At 60.3% G+C, this 23,474-nt stretch overlaps 3 protein-coding genes across 3 annotated transcripts; 1 reads left to right on the top strand and 2 right to left on the bottom strand.

Annotated features, from left to right (window-relative positions):
* Positions 1–1,895: 1,895 nt before the first annotated feature.
* Positions 1,896–8,132, bottom strand: DDX27 (DEAD-box helicase 27). The gene is made up of 16 exons (XM_029285985.1): positions 8,091–8,132; positions 7,336–7,441; positions 7,073–7,246; positions 6,826–6,976; positions 6,578–6,677; positions 6,210–6,351; positions 5,974–6,127; positions 5,804–5,885; positions 5,535–5,712; positions 5,341–5,447; positions 4,808–4,913; positions 4,636–4,730; positions 4,403–4,532; positions 2,896–2,986; positions 2,442–2,516; positions 1,896–2,202 (listed from the first exon to the last, which is right to left on the bottom strand). Exons 1-16 carry the CDS (start codon positions 8,115–8,117, stop codon positions 2,187–2,189), a joined length of 1,734 nt encoding a protein of 577 aa, XP_029141818.1. The 5' UTR covers positions 8,118–8,132; the 3' UTR covers positions 1,896–2,186.
* A 2,406-nt stretch (positions 8,133–10,538) lies between these two features.
* CCNDBP1 (cyclin D1 binding protein 1) lies at positions 10,539–14,586 on the top strand. Its single transcript, XM_029285983.1, has 10 exons — positions 10,539–10,653; positions 10,764–10,837; positions 11,194–11,281; positions 11,518–11,614; positions 11,791–11,864; positions 11,992–12,068; positions 13,138–13,391; positions 13,647–13,707; positions 14,113–14,159; positions 14,355–14,586. Exons 1-10 carry the CDS (start codon positions 10,539–10,541, stop codon positions 14,524–14,526), a joined length of 1,059 nt encoding a protein of 352 aa, XP_029141816.1. The 3' UTR covers positions 14,527–14,586.
* A 998-nt stretch (positions 14,587–15,584) lies between these two features.
* LOC107296120 (protein-glutamine gamma-glutamyltransferase 5-like) lies at positions 15,585–23,474 on the bottom strand. The gene is made up of 13 exons (XM_015825465.1): positions 23,372–23,474; positions 23,111–23,290; positions 21,060–21,296; positions 20,610–20,728; positions 20,300–20,428; positions 20,005–20,182; positions 19,350–19,488; positions 18,528–18,631; positions 18,194–18,433; positions 16,947–17,276; positions 16,703–16,863; positions 16,436–16,569; positions 15,585–15,790 (listed from the first exon to the last, which is right to left on the bottom strand). The coding sequence occupies exons 1-13, from the start codon at positions 23,472–23,474 to the stop codon at positions 15,616–15,618; spliced, it is 2,229 nt and encodes a 742-aa protein (XP_015680951.1). The 3' UTR covers positions 15,585–15,615.

The raw sequence follows: 23,474 nt of genomic DNA, 5'->3' as shown, positions 1-23,474 counted from the left end.
CTATGGAGAAAGGTTTTTCCAGGGACCAGAGGGTGTGGTTTCGCCTGCTGCCTGCAGCGTGTGGATGGGGCTTCGCTTGTTTGCGTGGCCCGGTTGCTGGTATGCCGCAGCCCCGGTGCCGGTCCATGGACTGGGGGTTGGGTACCCCTGGACTAGATGATCTCCAAGGTCCCTTCCAGCTCCTGTTAAAAAGGCTAGGAGAAAAGGTCTTTGCCTACATTTGTTGGCAAATACAGGCATGTTCACATTAAGTGAAAACAAATCAATGCTGTTTGGCTCATGATTCGATCATCCGTCATATGTTAATAGTTTGGGTTTGCTTGTTCAGGACCTTTGAATTTGGAAGTCATCACTGGAGATCAGGCCCATATTCCACTAACACCATCAAGGCCTTAAATTAACTGTTACTGACAAACTACTTGATAATTATGTCATATTTTCCATCTGTCTTTTGAAGAAGTGATAGAGACTGAAATAGAAAGGAGAGGTTTACAAGAAGTCGGTCTGTGGCCAGTCACATGCTCTCTGTTCTTGGTGATTTTCCTGCAGACATTTCATGACCTAGCTAGGCATCTTCAGTGCACGTGAAATGTCTGCAAGAAAACCAAGCCCAGAGAGCTCCGAGGACTCCACGGTGTCAAAATAAGCAGACTTTTCATGTTATGGAAGCTCAGCAGTTTCTACTAACCACACACACAATCTGTTGGGGGCTCTCCTTCCGCAGTTCCTTGTATGGACGCAACCACTGGCACAGCTAGACTTTCATCCGAGTAACTGTAGATGTTACTTTGGCGCTTAGAGTTAGGTAATGAACAAAGGCCTTGGCTGAAGCTCTAATTCTTAATGTTTATGTTGGGACAGCTGAGATTTCTTTACAGCTCAGGCTTTAGATGCTGTTGCAGGAAACATAATCCAAGCACAGCGCACTAGCTCTGTGTTCCACCGCACACTCCACACCGACTAGAGCTCACTGCAGAGGGACACATTCTGCATAAACCCTGGGAAATTAAATTGGGCCAAACACCCCCCTCCGCTGATCAAATTCCTCAAAAGCCTATATTGCTTCTAAAAGCCGCAACGCCAGTATTAATAAGCAACTTACATCAGTCACTGAACATTCCACAATTAAGTGTGGATTTATCCTTCCAGTTGTTAACATTAATACTTTGGAGTACTGCCATATTTGAAAAGTTCACAATTCTTGATCAATTCCAAATACTGAAGAAGTAGCCAAGAAGAATCTTTCGCTTCAATACAATCAGGTAAAGAATCCTGTGCATTTCACCCCAACCTTTGGCATGTCAGTAAAGGTTTCTGCCTGACCATGACAGGTGGTTTGTCTGCTTTTGTGTCGTATGGGCTGGTGGGCATACACCTGGTTCTGTAGCTGGGCAGAAGGCCAAACTCCTAGACAATACAGAGGAGACTATTGCTGGGCTGGGGGGGGGGGAGTGAGGAGTAAAGACACCCTGGTCTTCAGGCAGGCAGGCAAACAAACAGACCTCTGCCTAAAGCGACGGCTATAGTGAGGAAAGCCACAGCCTTGATCTTGGGGGCTCGAGCGTTAACGCCCAAAGCACCATTAAGCTGGGAAGGACCTGGGGATTCCCCAAGCAGCTTCTCCTTGGAGGTCCTCCACTTTGCTGGGAGCTGCAAACCACAGTAGGGCTCAGTCGTCCAAGGACAAGGGTAGAGCTCCAGTGCCAGGATAAGGAGGTTGTCCTTCCCCTTAAAAGCGTTTCTAAGCTTCCCCAACCTGCTGGTTTTAGCAGAATACCTCGCTGTTACTAGGAACTGCTTTAGTGAGTAAAGGTTGCCTTTGAGTTCTTGGAATTTTCATAGCCTCCTTTAATAGTTGTTAGGTAAAGCTCACACAAAACCCTCGGGCTCCATAGCAAGGCAGCAACATAGATGAGTCAACAACATAGTTGTTTATTTGGTCTGAGGGTCTTCCTAGGAAGTTCCAGAGAAGCGAGAAAACCGACCACGAGGGAGGCCCTCCTGACCACCCCTCCCAAGGTCCAGTTCTTCAGCCAAGTCCCAAAGCAGCCAGGTGGTTTTTCCTGGGCACTGCTCGGTTCCAACTGCTCGACTGCTGCCGCCGCCAGGAGAGCTGATCTGAAGGGATCTTGAATTCCACAGGGGCTGCCAGGGGGAGGCCTCTGCCACCCGGCCCCCAGGTGCGCTCACTTCCGCCTGTACCTGCATAAAGAACAAGCGAGCAACAATCTCAGAACCAGAAAAGGATCCAGGAAGGATGTCCGTGGAGATTCCCAGTCATCCAGGTCCTGGTTGCCCCAAAGGTGCTTCTTTTTCAGGAGGCAACTGGACTTTCTTGTTTTTCTTTGAAGACGTTTCGCTTCTCATCCCAGAAGCTTCTTCTGCTCTGACTGGATGGTGGGGCAATCCAGGAAGGAAGACTGGGTGTGCTGGAGCCTTACCTGGACTTGGTTTTGAATTTTCCTCCTTTCCTTCTCCCCTGAAGGCCCAGACGCTGGCGGTCTTCAAAGGAAGGCCTGGAGAGGGAAAAAGCGCTGCCCTCAGCGGAACCTCAAAGGAGCAAGGAGGCCTTTTCCCCTCAACCGCCCAGGGGTTTGGGGGGGAGGGGGTGGGGGGGAGAAGATGCTTTCAAGCTTCACTCCTGGTGACCCCCTGGGCACAATTCTCTCGCTCACAGCGCTGGAACCCCTGTTGCTGCCTCCTGGGATTTTGTTTTCAAAATTCCCTCCCTGGACTTCTCTCATGGTCTTCCCCCCCCCCAGACCCTTTCCCGACCCACCAGACTGGGCTTCTGGGCCCAGACACCGGAGGAAAAGCACCATTGGTGTCTTAGAGAGAGCCCCCAAACTGCCCACCAAAGGGAGGGAGCTGCAAGGGCGGAACAGCGATACTCACCCCGCTCGAAACTGCTTCAGGGCTTTCTTGTTCGTGTTGGTGAGCTCCACGTCAAATGCCGAAGTTTTCTTCTTGCGCTGCGTCTTGGGCCCTTTCAGAGGAGAGGAGAGCCGGGAAGGCAGGAGGTTGTAAGCCAGTCATGGAGGAAAGCCCCCTTTCTCCCCCNTGTTACTAGGAACTGCTTTAGTGAGTAAAGGTTGCCTTTGAGTTCTTGGAATTTTCATAGCCTCCTTTAATAGTTGTTAGGTAAAGCTCACACAAAACCCTCGGGCTCCATAGCAAGGCAGCAACATAGATGAGTCAACAACATAGTTGTTTATTTGGTCTGAGGGTCTTCCTAGGAAGTTCCAGAGAAGCGAGAAAACGGACCACGAGGGAGGCCCTCCCGACCACCCCTCCCAAGGTCCAGTTCTTCAGCCAAGTCCCAAAGCAGCCAGGTGGTTTTTCCTGGGCACTGCTCGGTTCCAACTGCTCGACTGCTGCCGCCACCAGGAGAGCTGATCTGAAGGGATCTTGAATTCCACAGGGGCTGCCAGGGGGAGGCCTCTGCCACCCGGCCCCCAGGTGCGCTCACTTCCGCCTGTACCTGCATAAAGAACAAGTGAGCAACAATCTCAGAACCAGAAAAGGATCCAGGAAGGATGTCCGTGGAGATTCCCAGTCATCCAGGTCCTGGTTGCCCCAAAGGTGCTTCTTTTTCAGGAGGCAACTGGACTTTCTCGTTTTTCTTTGAAGACGTTTCGCTTCTCATCCCAGAAGCTTCTTCAGCTCTGACTGGATGGTGGGGCAATCCAGGAAGGAAGACTGGGTGTGCTGGAGCCTTACCTGGACTTGGTTTTGAATTTTCCTCCTTTCCTTCTCCCCTGAAGGCCCAGACGCTGGCGGTCTTCAAAGGAAGGCCTGGAGAGGGAAAAAGTGCTGCCCTCAGCGGAACCTCAAAGGAGCAAGGAGGCCTTTTCCCCTCAACCGCCCAGGGGTTTTGGGGCGAGGGGGTGGGAGAAGATGCTTTCAAGTTAAGCTTCACTCCTGGTGACCCCCTGGGCACAATTCTCTCGCTCACAGCACTGGAACCCCTGTTGCTGCCTCCTGGGATTTTGTTTTCAAAATTCCCTACCTGGACTTCTCTCATGGTCTCCCCCCCCCCCCCCAGACCCTTTCCCGATCCACCAGACTGGGCTTCTGGGCCCAGACACCGGAGGAGAAGCACCGTCGGTGTCCTAGAGAGCGCCCCCAAACTGCCCACTAAAGGGAGGGAGGGAGCTGCAAGGGTGGAACAGCGATACTCGCCCCGCTCGATACTGCTTCAGGGCTTTCTTGTTCGTGTTGGTGAGCTCCACGTCAAATGCCGAAGTTTTCTTCTTGCGCTGCGTCTTGGGCCCTTTCAGAGGAGAGGAGAGCCGAGAAGGCAGGAGGTTGTAAGCCAGTCATGGAGGAAAGCCCCCCTCTCCCCCAGAGGCGCCCCCGCCTCCGCCCCCCCTGGCCTCAGAACAGGGGAAAGAAGCCTCACCAGCCCCCGTTTCTGTCGGCAGCGTTTCCTCCGGCATGGCCCGGGCTCGCTTGGGCCGGCGGCTCCTTTTGGCTAGCCGCTCGGCATACATCTGGGCCTTCAAGATCTCAAACTGGGAACGTTCCTCAGGCTGCCAACAAGAGAGACGCTCGCAAGGCTGGCTGGGGAGGGGCCGGGGGCCCAAGCGCCAGTCCTCCCCCCCCCCATCCTCCTCCAGGCAGGCAGCTGCTCACCGTCGGCTGAGCCTTCTTCTTGGAATCCCTCACAAACGTGGTTCTCTTCTTCTTGCCTCGAAGCGCGAAGTCAAACTCCTGCAGGGCCTTGGCAACTGGGAGGGAAGCGAGGGGGGGGAGGTCAGGGCCAGGCCTGGAGGGATCCAAGCCCTTCCCCGGAGCCAAGCCTTACGCTTCTCGTTCTTCCTCTCCTCCTGGCTCTGGAACCAGCTGCGGGGAGGGCCCCCAGCCCCTGCTGGCTGGGAACCGGCTTCCAACCTCCGCTTGGCAGTGTTGATCTGGAAGGAGAGAGAGCAGACCTGGTCAGAGCCCAAACGCGGCCTTGGCAGACGGAAGGATCTTCCCCAGACCAGGCAGGAGCCGTGGGACCAGATTCGTTTGTCCTTGGCAAGGGGGGGGAGGGGAGGGAAGAAGGGGAGGATGTTACTCATCCCCCAGTGAAGCAGCAGCTGGGACAGCCCCTCCCTCCCACTATGGTAGATCCTGCAGGTGTTGAAATGCAACGCCAAATTCATTCTCTGCCTGGACTCGGGTCACCAAGGTGTGGTTTACTCCACTCTTTGAGAGAGTGAAAGGAGTTTCTCCTAAATTAGCCCCCTGGAAACAGACTAGCAGTTCCCCACCCCCCCTTCTCCACTCCCTCAGTGGGCAGAGAACTCAGCCCAGGAGCCCCTTCCTCCACCGGCCCCCTCCGGCCTGGCGCACCTGGGCCTCCGAGCACTGCAGCGCCCGCTCTTCCCGCTCCAGGCGCAGCACAGCGTACACATCTGGCTCCAGCTTCTCAATTTTCTCCCGGAAGCGCAGAATCACATCTGGGGGACCGAAAGACCACGACTGCCACCGAATCCCTCACAGCAAAGCGAGGGTCTAACCCGCCCCCCTAACCTCACAGCCGTTACCCTGGGGGAGGATCCTGGCCTTCACAGGTGCCTTGGCGGCCTTGACGATCTCCTTCATCATCTTGCGCTCTTCCTCGCCCACCAAGGACACGGAGCGGCCCACGCGCCCTGCCCGAGCTGTGCGCCCCACCCGGTGGACGTAGTGCTTGGTGGTGTTGGGCATGGTGAAGTTGATCACCTGCAAGTAGAGAGGAGGCAGTGAAGAGCACCGGCCCCTGGGAAAAAGAGGCTGGGGGCTGGGAGGAGGAGGGAGGCGGGAAGGACCTTACTGTCTTGACGCCTTCAATGTCAAGGCCTCGGGCGGCTACATCGGTGGCCACCAGGACGTCGATCTGCTCGTCCTTGAACTGCCTGCAGAGAAAGGAGCCCCTGAAAAGTCCGGCCCAGCCCGACCCGGCTCTCCCCGGCCGCCCACTCTCCCTTCCCCCCCCCCGCCTACCGGAGAGCCTCCAAGCGCTGGGCCTGGGAAAGGTTGCCGTGCAGCTCCCCGACACGCAGGCCCATCAGGCCCAGGAGGATGTGCAGGCGGTGGGCCTGCTTCTTGGTCTGGATGAAGAGCATCACGTGGTCAGGGAATGTCCGGGTCAGCAGAGCTGGAGAGCAGAGGGAGACTCATCACGGCCGGCTCCCCCCTCGCCTGAACCCACCACCGGAAGCTGCTCCACCAGCTCCCACCTGCCACAATGGCCTCCCTGTCCCCCTCGCGGCTGGGCCGGATGCGGACGAACTCCTGGCGCAGAAAGGGGGCCACCTCTGTGTTGCTGTTCACAAAGATCCGGACGGGGTTTTTCAAAGAAACCGAAGCCAAATCCTTCACCTGCCAAAGGGGGAGGGGAAGTTCCTCAGCCCGGCCCCACTCAGCCCTCCCCAGGAACAGCGCCCCCCAAAGGCTGCTGCTCCAGATGCGACAGGAACGAGGCCTCCCCTGCTGCTCCAGAGCAGCCCTGCCAGGCGGGGCGAGGGGGTTCTCATCCCCCCCCGGACAGCCACCCCCCCTTCTCCTCCCGCCTGCCCTCCTCCTCCACACCAGGCGCCTGCGGTACCTCGTCCGTCATGGTGGCAGAGAAGAGCATGGTCTGGCGGTGTCGAGCGCACATCCGGATGATCTCCTTCATCTGCTCCTCAAAATATTCATCCAGCATCCTGACGTGCAAGGGGGGAACAAGAGCCAATGACCGGGCCAGCCCTCTCCCTGGCCCACTGTGCAAAGCTCAGGCCACGGGGCTTAGAGGGCCAGAGGAGAGCCGGACCCCCATTCTCGGCCCCGGAGGAATTAAAACCATCCTCTCACCGGTCGGCTTCATCCAGAATGAGGACCTCAATGCTGCCCAGGTGGAAGGAGGGACAGTTGTGCAGATGGTCAATGAGGCGGCCAGGAGTGGCGATGAGAATGTCAGGGCCAGAGCGCAGGGCTGCCTCCTGGGTCTTGAGGTCCAAGCCACCTGCAACAACACAAACAGCGTGCAGCCCAGCCATCCCCAAACAACAAGCAGATCAAGCGAACCGGCTGTGGAAATGCCGAAGGCTGGGCCACTCACCCACTGCCAGGCACACGGTGATGCTGCTGAACTGAGCCAGCTGCTTTGTAACAGAATGCACCTGGATGCCCAGCTCGCGGGTTGGCACCAGCACTAACACCCGACTGACGGGGGCCTGCCGAGGTTTGTAGATCAGGCGCTCCAGGACAGGAAGGATGAAGGCCGCGGTCTTTCCTGGAAGGCAGGCAAAAAAGTTAAGATCCACAGGAGGCCAGCGGTCGTTCCAAGCCCCCACTTCCCACCTCCAGCCAGGCGCAACACACCTGTTCCTGTGGCCGCACACGCACACAAGTCCTTCCCCAACAGTCCTACAGGGATGCAGGCCTTCTGGATCGGGGTAGGCTGCTTGAAGCCCAGGGCAGTTATGGCCTGACAACAGAGACAGCGTTACGCAGGTCAGCGTGCAAACGTCTGGAGCCGTCCCAGTAGAGATCTGGTTACATCACTAAAAAGAGCCTTTACCAAAGTGCTCCCGTTCTTAAGCAGGGCCATCGTACTTAACATTTACCTCTCTTAATTACTTAGTATTCCCCATTTCTATAGGAAGAATGCCCTGTATCAAAGAGGAGGATGTTTAAAAATTAGCCGTTTCACTGAGTTATTCTGCTCTTTTCTTTCTGCAAGGCGCACGTGAGACGATGACCGTCCAGCTCTTTCCTAAAAACTACCAGGCTCTTCATCCCATGGAAGCCACAGAGCTCCACTGAAAGCTTTTCACTTGGGACCCGTCCCTAGAACGTCATTTCACCCCCAAAGCCTTTGAGCGTGGAAAGGCCTTGGGAAGGGCCCAGGACTGCACTCTCTTCCAAGCAGCCATTTGGAACCAGAGAAATCTGCCACTTCTTAAGGCTGCCTGCTCTCTCCGGCCATCTGTGCTGCTTTTCTATGCTGCCAGTGGACTCTCCTGCAGCAAGCACCGTATCCCAACGCCGGATCTTCAGACGCCGCACCTCAGATTTATTTGGGCTTTACCCATACGAGACACCAGGCACCTCAAGCCCACATTTCAAAAGGGTACCTTCAGCAAGGGCCGAGAGAGGTTCATATCTTGGAAGGACAAACTATCGTCATACTGCGAAGCGTCTTCCTGAAAGAACTGTGCGGCCAGAGAAAAACAACAGTGTGAACCCTCCAACCATATTACACAGAAGCAAATCTCTGCTAGTAGCAAAGCCAAGGTCTATTTTAACAATTCTTTGCAAACAAATCACAGTGGTTTGGCATATGCGCAACACTAAAGCTTGATCAACTCACAATGATCAAGCACGTGCACAACAGCTCAAAACCAAGCCAATTTGTGATGTATTAGCAGTGCGTAAACTCATCCCGTTTATCCTCCATTTTTAAGACAAATTTGTGATAGGAAAAAATGGCCGATGGCTCTATCTGAGAGGCTGCACTGAGCAAAGCTGGACTTAACAGACCCTCCAACTTGGTCTGACTTCACCCCACTAACGCTCACCTCCTTTCCACCATGTTTCTGTTTCCACCGCTCCTTCAGCTTTAGCTTATCTACAAAAAAAGCAATTGCTGTGTACTTATGTTACAAAATACAAGAGCAATGGAATTGAGACATTCACCGTATAATTAAATAAACTACAGTAACATTTACGTTTATGAAACAATACCAAGTACTAGCTGGTTGTCTCTGTAGACGTTCAATCCAAATTCAGTTTATGTTAGAGCTTATGCATCATGCGACACGCAAACAAATAATCCATTACGGCTTCGGTATACCGCATAAGGAAAGAAGTTTTCACAATATCTTGAACCACAAATTTCCTAATCGTATGTCATCGTGACCTGGTTCTTTCTACCCCCTGAATATACTTGATCTCTGGCTCTGATTCAGCTTATCAAAAGCAGCGGAATTCCAGCAACAAGGAATGGAAGCTGGTGCCCACCCTGGGAGCCTCTCCCCGGTGGGCCTCCCTCAAGGCCAGCGCTAATTACCAGCTTTGGCGAAGACGCTCTCGTCGGCCGAGGAAGGCTCCGACTGCAGCTCCTCTTCCTCTTCCTCCTCGCTGTCTCCCCCGGCCTTTGCCTCATCTTCCCCGGTGGCCCCTCCGCAATCTCTGCTTGCCGCTCCTTCTTTGGTCACCTTCTCCTGCAGAAGGGCGACGTTCCTCCGGCTCAACCACCCGGGCCAAAGCCCCGCGCCCACCGGGCCGCCTCCTCCTCCTCCCCCCCGGGAAGGGAAGCGCCGCAAGGGAGGCCCGTCCGAGCCGGCGCTGCGAGCGGCTTCTGACCTGAGCTCGGCGCTGCCTCCGCACCGTCGCGATCTTCTCGTCCAAACTGGTGGCGCAGCGCTGCGGGGGGGGGGAGGGAAAGGGGGCCGAGAGGTGAGAGGGGCGCTGCGGCCGACCCCGCTCCCGCTCCCGCTCCCGCCCCGCGTCCCTGGCGCCTACCTTGCGCTTCAGCTGCCCCAGCGCCTCCGCCCAGGCCCCGCCGCCCGGCCCCGCCGCCGCTTCCTTCTCCGAGAACGCGAAGCCCGCTGCGAAGTCTCCTCGGCCCGCCGCCGCCGCCGTCGGCTCCTCCTGCGGGGAAGGCCAGGCGCGGGAGAGAGTCGGTTGGCGGCGCGAATCTCTCACCGCTGCCCGCCCGCCCGGCCGCCCGGCCCGCCCCTCACCTCCGACTCCGAGTCCGTCCGCTCAGGCTCCGGCTCCGGCTCCTCCAGGCTCCGTTTGGCTCCGGCGCCGGCCTCCATCGTGGCTGCGGGGAAGCACGCGACTTCCGGTCCCCCGTCCCTTCGCTCCGGTCGGAAACGCAGGACGCTCCGAAAGGGTTCCCCCCCGCTCACGAGCGCCCCCAGCGGTAGCGCTGGGAAGCGCTCCGGAGCCTCGACGTCCTCGAGAGAAAAACAGCTCCGCAAAAACCCCGGACCGCAGCTCTCTTGAAGGGTCGCCGGAATGCGCGGGGCGGCCTCAGCCCTGCCGGGCGGCCAAGCAACACTTGGAAGGTTTTGCGAGGGGAAAAGGCAGGAGAGCCGGAAGGGCCCCCGGGAAGGAGCAGGAGGTGGGTGGGTGGGCGGCTTATCTCAGGCTTCCGCGCCTGCCGCCTTCCTCGTTTTCCCAGGCTGCAGATAATTCGACCGGAGCCGCAGCGACGCAGCCAGTCGGCAGGTTTTTTGGTTTTTTTTTTTTGAGATTTGTCTGCGACATGAAACCCCACGGTTCACTCCGGAAGGTCCCCACGCAGGAGGACCCCGCTCGGCCCGCAGAGCTCCGAAGGGACCGGAGTTCCTCAGTTACCCCTCTCGGTGCTAAAATGTCCCGGGAAGCGAGTCTCGGGGCTTTCGGCCTTTCCCGTCTCCGCCAAAGAGCCCGGAACTCCGCTCTGATCTGCCCGGCGGGAGAAGCTCGGGGGCGGCTGAACTGCCGAGGCCGGGCGGGCCAAGCGGGCCGGAAGCGCCCCCGCCCGGACCCTCCCGGGAGACGGACCTTTTTCCGCCCCGGAGTGGCCGGCCATGGAGGCGCTGCGGGAGGCGCTGCGGGAGGCGCTGGCGGGGCTGCCGGGCGGCGGCGGCGGCGGCAGGGAGGAGGCGGAGGCCTTCGACCGGGCTCGCTTCTGGGAGGCGCTGGGTGAGGTCGCGGCGGCGGAGGGCGGGCGGGCGTCGGAGGGCAGGGCAGGGGCGGCCTCCGGTTCCCGGCCGGGCCTCCCTGACGCGGGCCTCGCTCTCCTCCCTTCGCAGCCGGAGCCTTCGGGGCCGCCTCGCGGGAAGCCACGCGGCTCAGCCTGGCCGCCGCCGCCGCCCGAGACTCCCAGGTGGGTCGCCCTCCCCCCCCCCACCTCCCGGCTGGCGGCCCAGAGGCGTTGAGGAGGGGGGGGCAGAAGCCTTAGCGCCCCCCCCCGCCTGCGAGGTTGTGGTGCGGCCCCACTTCGTGCTGAGCCTTCGCCCTGGGTGGGAGGCAGCTTTTCCCCTTGACTGGAGCGAGCCTGTCCCCCCCAGTCAGTTCCCCGTTTTAAGCTCAGTTTTAAGCTTGTTCGGGGGGGGGGAGGGAGCAGGAAGCGGAGCATCCTTCGCTGGTGCCCAGAGTAGGGCCCCTCTAGGCCTTGGAGGACCTGGATACCCAGCCTTGTTGGGGATGGCAGCTTAACCTTGGCGGTTGGTTCCTCCTCCCCCCCAGACGTGCGAGAGGCTGAGCGAAGAGGTGCGCGTTGCTGTCCTCGGAGCCGTCTCGGTGTCTCGCCAGCTCCCACCCAGCCAAGGTGAGCAGCAGCAGCAGCAGCAGTGAGCCCCCCCCCCCCGTTACAGCAGCGCAGAGAGCCTTCGGGCCGTGGGCGCTGACGGTGGGCCCTCCATCCCTTCTCTCAAGCTGGGGAGAGGCCCGGCGCTCCTCAGGCAGGGCTGGAGGGGGCTGCTTTCACTCAGAGTTGCTTGTTAGGAGGAGTCTTGCTGCGCTTCGCAAGTCAAGCGCTGCTAGAGCTCCCTTTGCCTCTCCCAGGGAAGACCCTGAACAATGCTGTCCGCTGTGCCACGATCCAGGTGGTGGAGGGGATGATTCAGCTCACGGAGGTTATCCTTCGGACCCCCCAGGAGAGGTGAGCCTTCTCCCGCCAGGGCTGCCCCTCTGCTTTCCCTCCCCAGAAAACTGCCCAGGAGGCCGAGTTGATGGGTGGGGTGGGGGGTCCTCGGCTGAGCCAAGCTCTCTTCTCCTGGCCCCAGCCTTCCAGCTGCATGCTGGCTGCAGGCCCCCGTCACGCCATCCCTCTTGCAGTCTGTCCCAGGAGCAGCTTATCTCCACCGGAGGCGTCTGGGAGGCCTGCGACCGAGTTTCCTGCCTGCCGCCTGGTGAGTGGCGGGAGAGAGGTCCGGGCCAGCAGGCATCCCCTGCTCTGGCCAGAGAATGGGCCCAGGCTGAGCTGGGGCTCCGGCCACACCCTCCCCAGAGTGCTCACCCCGTGTTCTCTCTGGTCAGACAACCTGGCAGCGGTCACGTTGGCCATCTCTTCCTGCCTGGAGCTTGTCAAGGACGCACTGGAGGAAATGGAGCAGGTGGGGAGAGAGGGGGGCTGCTTCGGGCTGCCTGGGGCAAAGGCCCAGCCACTGCCAGAGCTTGGGAGCAAAGAGAGGCCTCCTCCCCTGGCAAGAGGGAGGGGCAGCTATGCACGTGGGGAGCGTTGAGGCGTGCAGGTGCCCCACTGTTCCAGACAGCAGGCAGGGAGTGGGGCTGCTGGGCCTTTTAACGTGAAGACAGTGGGAAGCGGCCACGCGGGAGCAGCGCCTGCGTTTTGTGATAAAACGGGTTGCGGCCTTCTTTGCCAGCCGTTCAGTGAGTGAGCCCCGTGGCGTGTCTTTAAAGACGCAGATGTGCTACTTAGCCCAGAAAACTTCAACTCCAATAAAGAGCGATCAGAACTTGGCTTTGATTTACCCTGAGGTGCCCTTCTGCCTTCCAAAAATGCCCCCCTCGAGGTTTTGTCACTGGCCCCTCCTGTCACCTGGCAGTCGCCTTCAAAGCCCCCAGGGACCATGGGAAGCTGGCATGCTTACTACAAGCGGTTGCAAGCAACTATTTGAACAAATTGGGCTGTAGGTGGAGTGGAATGTAAGCCTTCTCTGGTCTGCCTAGTCCTTCCTACTGCCCAGACCCTTCAGCTGGGGAATCCGATTCTCGCTCTCGGAGTGGATCCTGTTTCCCCTCCTGTCGGTGGTGGTGTCACGGCTTTCCAGCAGGAAAGAATAGATCCCCGAGACCACCCACCCCACAGACCTTCCCACTTGCATTTGATCTCCTCTCGGGGCCTGGCTGATTCCTCCGAGCCTTGGAATTGTGTCCCTCTCTTCACCCTTGTGACCCCTCTTGGTTACTTCAGGATTCCCGGGGTGACACTCCTGCAGCCTTGCGAGGCCATACCGCATCGGAGGTGGTTGAGCCCCGAAGGTGCCCCCCTTGGGTTCCCCCCCCCCTGCCCCAAGGCCCCCCCCCCCCCGTTAGTGACTCTCCTGCAAGGGCTTCCCCCGGCAGCCTTGGTGGCGTGTCTCCCCTCCCTCCCCCAGCTGCCCAGATGCTGCCATTCCCTTGCACTGAAGCACTTTTGTGATGGGTTTGTGTTTGCGTTAGATGCAGGCTGAGGGAGGGGCTTCTCCCGGTGATCTGCTGGAGGATGAAGTGCTGGGCTTGCCGGGAAACTGTGCCCTTGTTTGGACTGACGCCGAGCGGCAGCTGCTGGGCCCCTGCATGGGGCTGGTGAAGGCCACCAAGGCTGGGCTGAAGAAGTTGCTGGGGGCCATGAGAGCCCACGGCGGAGCAGACACGGAGGAGCACGTGGCTCAGCTGGACGCCCTGGCCGAGGCTGCAGCTGAGCTCAGCCCCAGGTGAGAGTCACCGAGGCCCCGCAGAGCGGAGGAGGAGGAGGAGGAGCAGCACTGCCATCCCCCGGCAGGAGTGGGACCCCCGTGGCGAGGAGGGGGCTCCTCCTGCCTCCAAGGAGTTTGCTGAAAGGGCAGGAGGTCGTTGCTGCATCTGCTCCCAACAGTCACCCCTGCGAGACCCAATTTGCCTGAGACTCTCTGCGTTGTGCCGGCCGTGTTTGTGCTGACCCCGGGCTGCTTTTGTGTTCTGTGTTTTAGTGTGGACGAACTGGTGCTCGGCCTCTGCCCGCCCGTGAACCAGCTCACTCTGCGGCTGAATGCAAGTTGGTCCAGGAGGGACTTGGGTGGCGTCCCTTCGGGAGCCCCTTCCTGGCTGCCCAGACCTCTGGGAGGCCCGGTGCGATTCCTCCCCCCTCGACCCTCCCTACAGAGGGCGTCTCAGCTGGGAGGGTCACCCCAGGCTGCTTTGGGGCTGCCTGCAAGGGAAACGGAGCAAGCGTGTCCCACAGTCCTGAGAGTCTGCCTTTGGGGAAGGAGCCAGCGGAGGAGGGGCTCTCCTCCCCATGGGCCTGGGCAGCCAGGATTTGTCAGCGGGGATCCCTGGAGGCAGGCTGTTAATCACAACTGAAGCCCCCGGGGACCCTTGGCGAGGTGCGCTTCCCCTGCAGGGGGGGGGGCCCTCACGGTCGCCAGGCTCCTTGCTCACTTGCTGACCCCTTTTCAGGCTGGGAAACTGGCTTCGGTGCTAATGAGGATGCTGGAAATCACCAGGTGAGGGAAACCGGTTCTGGACTTGCCCTTGGTCTCCAGGGAGCCTCTCTCTCTCTCTCTGTGGGTCATTTGCCTCGAGGCCAGGCTGGCAGGCTTTCCACCCTGGCAGAGGAGACTGAGCTGCCTGCTGGGCTGGGCAGGGCAGGGCAGGGAGCCGAGTCCGTCCCTTCAGGGCTGCCATCTCGTCTCCCGCAGGACGAGCCACGTCTGCCCTCCCTCCGAAGAGAGCTGGGTGCGGTTCCTGGCTGGAGCAGTGGACCACAACCTGGGCAAGATCAAGGACTCCACCCAAGGCCTGCTGGGAGACCCTGGCCCAGCAGGGGAGGGTCTGTGCCTGGGAGACGCCCGGCCGAAGGAGCAGCCGTAGCGCTTTTGTTCCGACTGCGGGCAGTAAAGGACCCTTGGCCTTTGTGCAAGAAGCTCGGAATGCTTGCAGTGTGGTTATTTTTCTAACACAAGCACACACTCACGGCTCCGGTTCCAGAGAGGCTGTGACTTGGCACGGAAGCGGTGACCTAAGTGGCAAAGGCAGGGGTGGGATGGTGAGGGTGGGCAGGGGCGCCTGCAGAGGACCAGGGGGGCTGGGTCTCCAGTTTTCCACCCCATCACTCCCTTCTTCCTAGCTGGCCAGGGGCAGCTACCAGGTGGGGTGGTCAGTTGTGGCTCTGGCCCACCAGAGGACACGGAGTGGCTCCCTGCTGGCCTGCTCCTTGTGGGGGCAGCTCCTCTGGGAAGGCAGCGCCCGGTGGCCGGGGGGGGGGAGCTGGAGGGGACGGTCCAGGGGCGGGTTTGACCTCCTGCGGCCCTGGCAGGGGAGGGTCTGTGTGGCATGGCTGCCTTTGCTCTGGGGGGGGGGGAAATCGCCACAGGAGCCCTCCGCTCAGTCCCTTGAGCTCCACTGCAGGATCGGCCGGCATCTGCTTTGCCCAAAGAAAGAGAGGCGACTGGGGGCAGCTTTTGTCCAGGCTCTCCTTGCTTGGGATTTTATTTCTGTGGCTGTTTTGACATCTGCGTTGTTAACAGGAGCCTTTTGTGTATGAAATCTAAGGTAAAACACAGCCCTTTGCCTTGCTCACCCCACCTTCAGCACCTCAGTGCTGTTCTGCCCCCCCCCGTCCCACTCCCCATCTCCCCTGACTTGGGGGAGGGCCCCCCTCCCTCTTGGGAGAGGATTGTTCCCTTCCCATCACCCACACATCACCCCAAAGCCGAAAGTTCCCCTGAAGGCAGGCACTAAACGTCCAGAAGCTGGGGAGGGGGCCTTCGTTTGCAGCCGGTGCAGTGGGGAGGTCTCTCCCACAGCTTCACATGGACTCTGCCTGGGGGTCTTGGAGAAGCTGCTCCCGAGAAAAGACCCCATCAGTGCAACGGTCAGTTTATTAAGTGCGTTGAAGGGGGGTGGGGGGGCGGTTGAGGTTGCTCCTGTCCTTGTGATGCAGCCCCTCCGTGGCCACGGCTAAGGCAGCCAGCCTGTCCTCCAGGCGCCTTCGGCCACCTGCAGCTGCCGGTGTCCCTTCAGGGGGGGGAAGAGGCTGCTCCGGAGGGTGAGGTGCAGCTGCCGCGGCCCACTCTTGTAGGGGATCAGCTGGAGGGTGAGGCTAGCCTGCTGTCCGGCAGGCAGGAAGCCCAACCTGGGGGGGGGGGGCAAAGGCAGGGGCTCAGTGCCGGCCTCCATCGCTCTAGCAGAGAAGGCCACCTCCCCACCCTGCAGTTCCCCAGCCGGAGGATCGGAAGGGCAGGCCTCCCACACCAGAGCGTTTCCTCCCTCGCTCCGGGGCAGCCGCTGAGGGCCACTCTCGCCCTGTCTGGCTCTCTCCGGGGCCTTTGGAGGCGCAAAACAGGCCCGGCCAGAATCCAGCAGCAGCCAAAGAGCCTCTGGCACCTTCCAGAGGGAGCGCCCCACCCGCCCTCAGGGCCGCCCTCAGTAAGTGCCCCTGGCGACTGGGTGGCCTTGGCTGCTCTCTCTCCCTAACAGCTCCTAGAGGGGCTCGGCAGGCAGTGCGGGGGGGGGGGTTTCCGCGTTTCTGCCCAGCTCTGCCGCACCTTTCCTGGCATCCGAAGGGGGCGTGGAGCTCCCCTCTCATCTGCCGGGACACAGCTAGGCAAGTCCAGACATGGCTGCTCTCACACTGACACAACACGCACATGGGATTGTGCAGTGCGGAAAGGGAAGACCACCCCCACCCGTGCAGCATTGCTAGGGAGACAGTTGCCCCCCCCCATTCCAGGCAGAGCTGCAGCAGCCCCCTCCCCCATCCTAGCCCAGCCCCACTCACTGTATCTGGGCTTGGCCTCGCACCAGGCCAGCACCCTCCACGGTCAGGAGGCCATCACTGATGGCTTCGCCCAGGGGGTTGGCAAACTCCACTCGGAACTGGAAGGGCCGGTCCAGCACCACGGAGGTCAACACCTGCACCGTGGGGGGGGGAAGAGAAGGGGGGTTAGAAAGTCAGGAGCAGCATGGCCCCCCACAGAATTGCTGGGCAGCTCTGCTGGCAGTGGGGGGGTGGGGGGGAGAATAAGTGTGTGGGGAGGTCACCTACGTGAATCAGGATGGGGGGAGTGGCCACCGTGATGGTCTTTTCCGCCAGGGCCTTCTGCCAGGTGGTGTTCTCCTCCCCTATGGCCACCACCCGGATCTGCTTGTCCTCCGGGAGGTGACGGCTGTACTGCCGGTAGGAGATGTGCCAGGGGATGCGCTTTTCTGCGGAAATAAGGTAGGTAGCCGGGGCGAGAGCAGGGCCGCCCCTGGGCCACCCGACCACCTGCAGCCACCCCCCGCCTTACCTTCCTTGGGGCTGAAGGACAGGTACACGGTGTCTTGCCAGAAGGGCACCAGGGGGTGCCCGTTATGCAGCACCGACTGGGCGCTCAGGCTCAGCTTCAGCTCCTTGGAGGCAAACTCCAGGTTGCGGGCCAGGAGGGTGAGGTGGATGTCCTGGCCGATCTCCGGACTCTCCACCAGCTGAAGGTGGAGGTACGTCTGAGCCCCCGTGGGGGGTTCCCGGCGCCGGCCCTCTGGGAGAGCCGGAAGGGCGCTGGTGCTGCTTCTGATGGGGCCGAAGGGCTGGCTGCGCGTGAGGGCCTTCAGGAACACCTGGCGCTCGCCCAGGGAGCCTGTGGAGGGAGAGGAGGCCGCCTGAGGAGGCCGGGAGCAGGGGCTGCCCAGGGCAAAGGGGAGGAGGAGGAGGAAGGGGGGTCCCAAGCAGGGACACCTCCAAAAGGCCAGCAGGCTGACTGAGGGGCCGTAAGCAGCTGCCTCTGGCCCAACCTCATCCTAAACCCTCGATTGAGGGGTCTCCCTCCTGCTCTCTTACGCCTGATTCTGTCCAGAAATTAATCGTGTGCTTTTATGTCACGATGCTGGCAAGCTATAAAAGCCCATCTAGCAGCATCTTGGTCCAGGTTCTACCCCACTGCTTATGGGAGAGGGAGTGTTTGGGGGGGAGGCTGCCAGTGCTGGCATTGCTGTCATGGTAGAGCAGGGCTTGGAGGAATTGTAATAGGCCGGGGGGAGAACAGGCCATCGGGCTGGGAGGAACACGGCCACCCTGGACGGCTCCAGGAAGCCCTGCTGAGTGTTTCAGGGTGGCTGGCAGCTACAGATTCCGTTCATTGATAGAGTGCCCGACTCCTTGACCATCCTGGGCAGCCTACAGGGCAAACTACAAAATGCAAAGGTCTGAAAAAACGCTTGGGGGTCACCTCATTCCCCAAAGCCCCTGGAGGCAGGGCAAGAAGCCACGGATGGAAGATTATTAAAGAGACCCAGCCGAGAACTAGGAGGAAATTCCCACAATAGCGAGAACCGTTAATCCATGGAACAGCTTGCTTCAGGGAGTTGTGGGTGCTCCATCACTGGAGGAGGGTTTCAAGCATTTGAACAGCCATTTGTCCAGAGTGGCCCAGGGTCTCCTGCTCGAGCAGGGGGTCCCCTCCAACTCTGTCACCCACTCCACCCTGAGGCCTGGGCTTAGAGGCTGCTTAAATCGGGGCAGAGAGAGGTTGTGTGAATCTCGAGGGGCCAGAGGTACCTTCCTGGTGCTTGTAGGTGTGGGTGATGTCTTCTCGCTCATCACTTCCCACGGCCTTGGTGCTGATGTAGTTCCCCACGGCGCTTGGGTTCCACTGGAGTTTTTCCCTTCTTGTCCCGGAGAGCAGCCAAACCACCCGGTCTGCATTCACCATGGAGAACACAAAGGGGGTGTCGTAGCGCAGGTGGATATCGCCGTTCCGGATAGCTCTGACGGGTGATGGGCCACAGCGGTACAGCCCTGCCAAGGGGGAGAGAGAGAGGAAGGGTCAAGACGCACGTACACCAGCCTGACCAAGCCCAGTCAGAGAACAGAGCGGAGGCACCCCGGTTACCATTGCTGGACTCCTGCGGTGTGGCATCCAAGACCTGCCAGCCGTCGTACCCAGGGGGCAGATCCCTGCGCACCATCCAGCACTCATTCCAGACATGGAAGTTCCTGCCACACAAGTAGAGAGGGAGGGAGTTGTCACAGGCAGCCGGCAGCCCTCTTGCAAACCCCAACCCTGCTGCTGGAGGGGGGGAGATGAGGGAGGGAATGTTCTCTGCCAGCCAATCCCAGCCAAGCCAGGCATTTGTGGGAGGGGGTCATTCTGGGCACCAGGGAAGGCCACAGCAGCCAGAATGGGCTCCGTGAACTCAGCCTCGGCACAGGCAGCTTCTTCGGAGGTCTCATGTGGAATGGCTCTTGGGCAGCTCTTTTGGGGCTACCAGGAGGGGGCTCGGGAGCTGTGTCAGGCCAGAGGCCCTCTAGCCACCCTCTTTTTGCCATCAGGGCCCCTCCGTGGTTTCCAGGAAGCCCAGGAGGTCTTGCAATCTTGTGGAGGTGGGCTGGGCAGGCAGGGCCCCTCAGGTACTGCAGGGAAGGCAAAGCCACCCACATGAATCCACCCCCATAGTTGTCTCCCCCTCTTTCTATGAATTTATCTACTCTCTTTTCCACCCTGCAAGAAAGAGGTCTCCTCTGAGCCTCCCGCCCTTCTGTTCCTGTGGAGGCCTCACCAGGTCCTTCTCGCAGGGGTAAGAGGGAGGGGGAGGATATCGCCAAGGCTGCTGCTTGCTGCTTTTCCCAAGCCCCTGCAGGGCAGCCCAGCCGCACAGAGGCCAGCCTGGCCCCGGAGCTCCGTCCAAAGCCATGGGGCCAAGGAGCCACCCACCAGATGCTGTCCTTGCTCTCCCGGGGTAGCAGCTGCCCAGTGTTGTCATAGAAGACGTCGATAACCAGGTTGCCATCCTTCTCGTGACCCGAGTCGAAGTTCGTCACCACACGGGTTGGGATCCCGAGGCTGCGCATGACTGGGGAGAGAGGGATTCGGTGCGCCGTTCAGCTCAAAGGGCAGAGCTCCCTCCATCCTCCTAGCCCACTCTGTGTGTCTGCAAGGGGTTCTTCCCTCCCCCCAATTGCTCCCCACAACATATCATCCCCTGGAGCATGTGCAACCATCGTCTGTGGCTGCAGGGATTCCAGGGTTCCCGGAGGGTTGCGGAGGGGCCAGGGGTGCCCAAGTGAAAGGGTTCACACAGCCATGCCAGCCTCAGCCTGTCTTGCACGAGGGATAGCTCTCTTAGCCCAAGAGAAGGTGGGAAGACTCTGAAAAACTGACCCAGGTTAAGAGCTTCTGGGTGAGCACAGCCGGCCTGCGTCCCGGCAGCCAAGGCTGACAGTAGGGAGACAAGGTGAAGATATTTCCTTCCTCCTCCCGGGATTTGTCCAAAGAAATTGGTTAAGGGGCACCAAGGGAGATTGCCCCTGCCCACACACACCATCTGGTGGGGGAGGCGTGGCGTGCTAGCGACTGCCCCCAGCCCTACCTGTGCACATCACAGCTGCAAAGACCCAGCACTGCCCGTACTTGACCGGCTGCCCTCCGGAGCGGTCCCACTGCTTGAGGATGGGGGTGCTGCCGCTCCACTCGCTGGGGCGGGTGCCCCCGGAATAGTCCTCGCCCCAATTGCCCAGGAGGACCCCGGAGTCATCATTGCTGTTGACCTGGAGAGGAGGAAAGAGGTGGGAGCTCGCAGCCCTGAGAGAGAAGGAGGACCCCCTTCTAAGTTGGCACCCGGATGCCCCAGTCAGTGGCCGGGGTGCCCAGGGCACAGCTCTTACCATGGCGCTCAACACCCGGCTGACATAGACCGGGCTGCTGCGCAGGGCAGAGTCCTGCATTGGGTGGTGCTGGAACTGCAGGTTGCTGTCCAGCAGCTTCAGGCAGATGCTGACCGTCTCTTCATCAAACTACAGGAGAGAAATGCAGCTGAGCGGGCCGTGATGGGGCAAGCGTCCAGTAGTTTGGCTGCGTCCAGTAGTTCGGCTGCCACCATTGGCCGACTCTTCCCAAAACTGGCGGGGGGAGGTGAGGAGGGCCCCCCCACTGAACTGCAATGCAATGGCCCGGTGGGAGAAGGGCTCCTAGTACCTGGCCGTAGTTCCAGGGAACTGGGTGGATCCAGTTCCTGTTTCCGTGGAAGATGACGCCGTGCTCGTTCATCACATATTCCTGCCTCTCGGCCTCACTTTCCAGGTAGACGTCGTCTTCTGCGCAGTGGAGGGAGAAGGGTTTTCTCTCCTGCTCCCCCAACTATTTTAGGTTCCCCGAAAGGACCAAATAAGCTTCTCCCTCCTTTTGGGGGGACACCCCCCCCAGTCACAGCCTCTCTCTCTGGAGCCAAAGCTGCCTATGCAGCACACGGGGCCTATCTGGGAGAGAGCTCTGGGGTGCTCTTAGCCTTGAGATCTCCTGGTGGTCTTCCTTCCAAGGACCAATCAGGCACAGGCCTGCTCAGTTCAGTCCAGGCATTGGAGGGCGGCTGTGGCCTTGAAAGGCAGGGGGAGAGGGCCCCGGCAGTGGAGGAAGCGGTCCCAGTACCTGGACACCAGGCATTGAAGAGGAGGAGGAGCTCGCCCAGCTCGTAGGAGGACGACGCGCCCTGGCCGGAGTCAAAGTGGACGTTCAGCTGGTACTGCCCGATCGGGGCCTCTGCAGGAGCCGAGATGGTGACATCTATGGACTGGGGGCCGCTGGGCACTGCGCTTGCTCTCCAGGCCTCCCTGCTGTGCGGCTGGCTCAGACTCACCAGGAAGATGGCCCTCTCCGGCCCTGGCCCTGGGGGGAGGAGAAGGGGCCACCAGTGGAGTCCTCTTCTGTTTCCACTCTGGAGGAGGACGGGCAAGGGAGCGCTCTTGGGCAGGGCTCACACAGCGCCTGGACCCGTCTCTCTCGCTGCTCCTGTGGGCCAAGCTTGCCATGCCATCTGAGGGCAGCCCCCCCTCCCGTCAGGGGAAGTGGGGGGAGCCCAGGAACTGTTAAGCAAAGAGAGACTCAGATGCTCCTCTAAGGTCAGCCCGTTTCACGCTGGGGGAGGGGCCTTTGTGCTCCAGAGGGAAGCCAGCCAGCCAGACCAGCCCGGCTGGATGGGCAGCATTCCGTTGACCGGCTCTGCCTCACGCAGATCAAGGGGGGCCCTCTACCTACACCCAAGGAGTAGCCAATGCCCCCCCTGGCTGGCCTCTGCCCCCCTTTCTTCCTCGGCCCTTGAACTGAGCACCCCCCCTATTCCGAGGTGGCAGCACTGCCACTGCTGCGGTGCCAGGGTCGAAATTGGGAAATTCCTTCCTTGGCCCTAATCTGAGATATTGGCACAGGATGGCTGAGCCAAAGTGACCCATGTCCCCCTCAGCCTCAGGAAAGCGGGGGCAACCTTACAGGCCCCGGGTAAAAGAAAGACCCATGGCAGCCGCCAGAGACCCATGGCAGGTGGGGGCATTCTGGCCATTGCCCAGGGATGGCCACTGCAGGGAGCGGGCAGAGCCCCCCTCCTGCCCAAATTCACAGCCGCCCGAGGAATTCCCCAACCCACAGCTTGATGGGTTTGCCAAGCGGCTGCCCGCAACCAGGACACCTACAATATAAATCAACACCGATGCTTGCCAAATTGGGGATCAGCAAAGGGTGGGGTGGAGGGAGCCAGACAAAGAAACCATATTTGTACAAGAGGGTTTATTTGTACCACGAGAGAAGCTCTGAAGAGGTTCCTGATCGGGTAAGGAAACATCTGCCAGCAAAGCTGAGAGGGCAGCCGGACTCCGCCGCTCACCCTGAGCTAACAGAAACTCCCTCCGGCCGGATGGGGCTCACTCGGCGATTCTGGGAGACGCATCTGGGTGACAGGCGACCCCAGTGTGTCCGAGGGAGGACTCTTTGGGGCTGCTGTTGGCCAGTGAGTCCATTGAGCGTGAACCCCCTTTAGCCCTCGGTGATCTCCCATCCCATCTCCCCCCAAGGGAGCCAGACCAGATCCCTCGGCCAGGTCTTCTGCCGGCAAGGCGTGGGTGGCTGATCCGGCCAGCCCTTCCTCAGAGTTTCGGCTCAAGCGATCCTCTGGTTCTCGCCTTCGGTGCGCAGAGCCGAGTCCTGGCCACGTTCACCAGGTAGTCCCTGCCGCCTGTTCCTGAGCAGGCTTCCTCGCTCCCCCTCCACCGACACGGTCGCACACCTCGCCCCAGAAGCTTTGTGGCAGCTTCTGTGCAGCCTACTCAGCTTGGAGTCGGCTCCGTTTCCCCTGGACCTCCTGGGCAGAGCCCGGCCACCGGTAGGAAGCCTTCGCTCCCTGCTCCTGGGAGAGACTCTGCCCGGGGGCTTAACGTGGGGGGAGGCACTACCCACCAGCTGTCACTCCCAACAACCCCCCCACACACACTTCTGGACCCAGGCGGCCATCAGCAGAAGCAGCCTTTGTGCCACTTGGTCCACGGGGGGGGGGGGCTTTGCAGTGGGGAGGTGGAGGGAGACCCTGTTCCCCAGAAGGAGTGCCCTGCGGTGAGGAGAAGCCCCTCCGGCTGGGTCTCGGTGGGGAAGCAGCAACTCTCTTCGGCTGGAGCGTGGATGCCTGGCCTGGGGTCCCCCCTCTCCCCCCTTACCTGTCTCTGCAACCAGGTGCAGGGAATCAAACCCCGGCTCGTAGTTCCTGGAGTGGAAGTGGAGGGTGAGGGTGAAGGGCTGCCCCCTCCGCACAGCCAGCTGCCCACTGCTCATCTCGGCCGTATGGTGCTCGTGGGTGTTCTCCAGGCCATGCCAGTCCACAAAGGCTAGCTGCAGCTCTGTGGGGGCACAGTGGGGAGTGAGGGGCCCTGGGGCAGAGCTGGGCTCCCTTCCCCTCCGCCTGCACCGAGCCTCCCTACCTCCAGCCATGCTGCTCCTGCTGCTGCCGGGCTCTTCTGGCGGATGCCTGCAGGCGGCATCTGGCAGGAGCCAAGGAGGCTCCAGGCGTGGCACTCTGGGCAT

Source organism: Protobothrops mucrosquamatus, unplaced genomic scaffold (genome assembly GCF_001527695.2).
Source record: "Protobothrops mucrosquamatus isolate PMUCROS unplaced genomic scaffold, P.Mucros_1.0 scaffold2649, whole genome shotgun sequence".
In the NCBI taxonomy this organism is placed as follows: domain Eukaryota; kingdom Metazoa; phylum Chordata; class Lepidosauria; order Squamata; family Viperidae; genus Protobothrops; species Protobothrops mucrosquamatus.
Note: the sequence above shows the minus strand (reverse complement) of the source record. Positions and strands in the feature narration are given on the sequence as shown.